The 577-nt window shown below is 36.6% G+C and overlaps 1 protein-coding gene across 1 annotated transcript in view; it reads right to left on the reverse strand.

Moving 5' to 3' along the window:
• Psmb2 (proteasome subunit beta 2) overlaps positions 1-577 on the reverse strand; it is a 50,633-nt gene that overhangs the window by 32,560 nt on the left and 17,496 nt on the right. Inside the window, exon 3 of the mRNA XM_004641011.3 lies at positions 302-372. Within this exon, the coding sequence (XP_004641068.1) occupies positions 302-372 (71 nt within the window). The remainder of the gene's footprint in view (positions 1-301; positions 373-577) is intronic.

A 577-nucleotide genomic window follows, 5' to 3' on the forward strand; every position in this document is an offset into this window, starting at 1 on the left:
AAGTTCAGCAGGTAAAGGAAATTGAATAGGTGGAGCACTCAGAATTTTCAGTGCAGTGAAAATACTCTATAATATTACAGTAGTGAAAAAATATTACAGTAATGGATACAGTCACATTCCCTGGGAATTTACTTTCTGGGCTTTACTCAGCAACTATAGAGAAAAAATAAATCCAAAGGGACTAAAAAAGATAAGTAAAACTAGGATGGACTCTGGGAGGCCAAAAAAGGCAAAAATACTTCTCATATGCAACAGGACATTTTTCTGCTCTTATCTAAGGCTGCCAGCTAATATTGCTTACCCGACTCCGAAGACAGTCAGCCAGGTTTCGACGTGTAAAATTAGCTGCTGCTGTGGGAGACAATTCATACCCTGGTATGAGAGATAAAGAATGACACTTAAAGTGAAGTGAAAGGAACAAAGGTACCCTAATTGTTTTACTATGCCTGTTCCTAAAGCCCATTATTTGTTATACAGCCTGCGAGGTACAATCCTACTTTTAGTTCTTACTCTCACATAACAGCTATGAAATATCCACGTAGTACTGACAGTAATTCTTTTTTATTTATTTATTTAT

The sequence above is a fragment of the Octodon degus genome, unplaced genomic scaffold, assembly GCF_000260255.1.
Source record: "Octodon degus isolate 3935 unplaced genomic scaffold, OctDeg1.0 scaffold00130, whole genome shotgun sequence".
NCBI classification, from domain to species: domain Eukaryota; kingdom Metazoa; phylum Chordata; class Mammalia; order Rodentia; family Octodontidae; genus Octodon; species Octodon degus.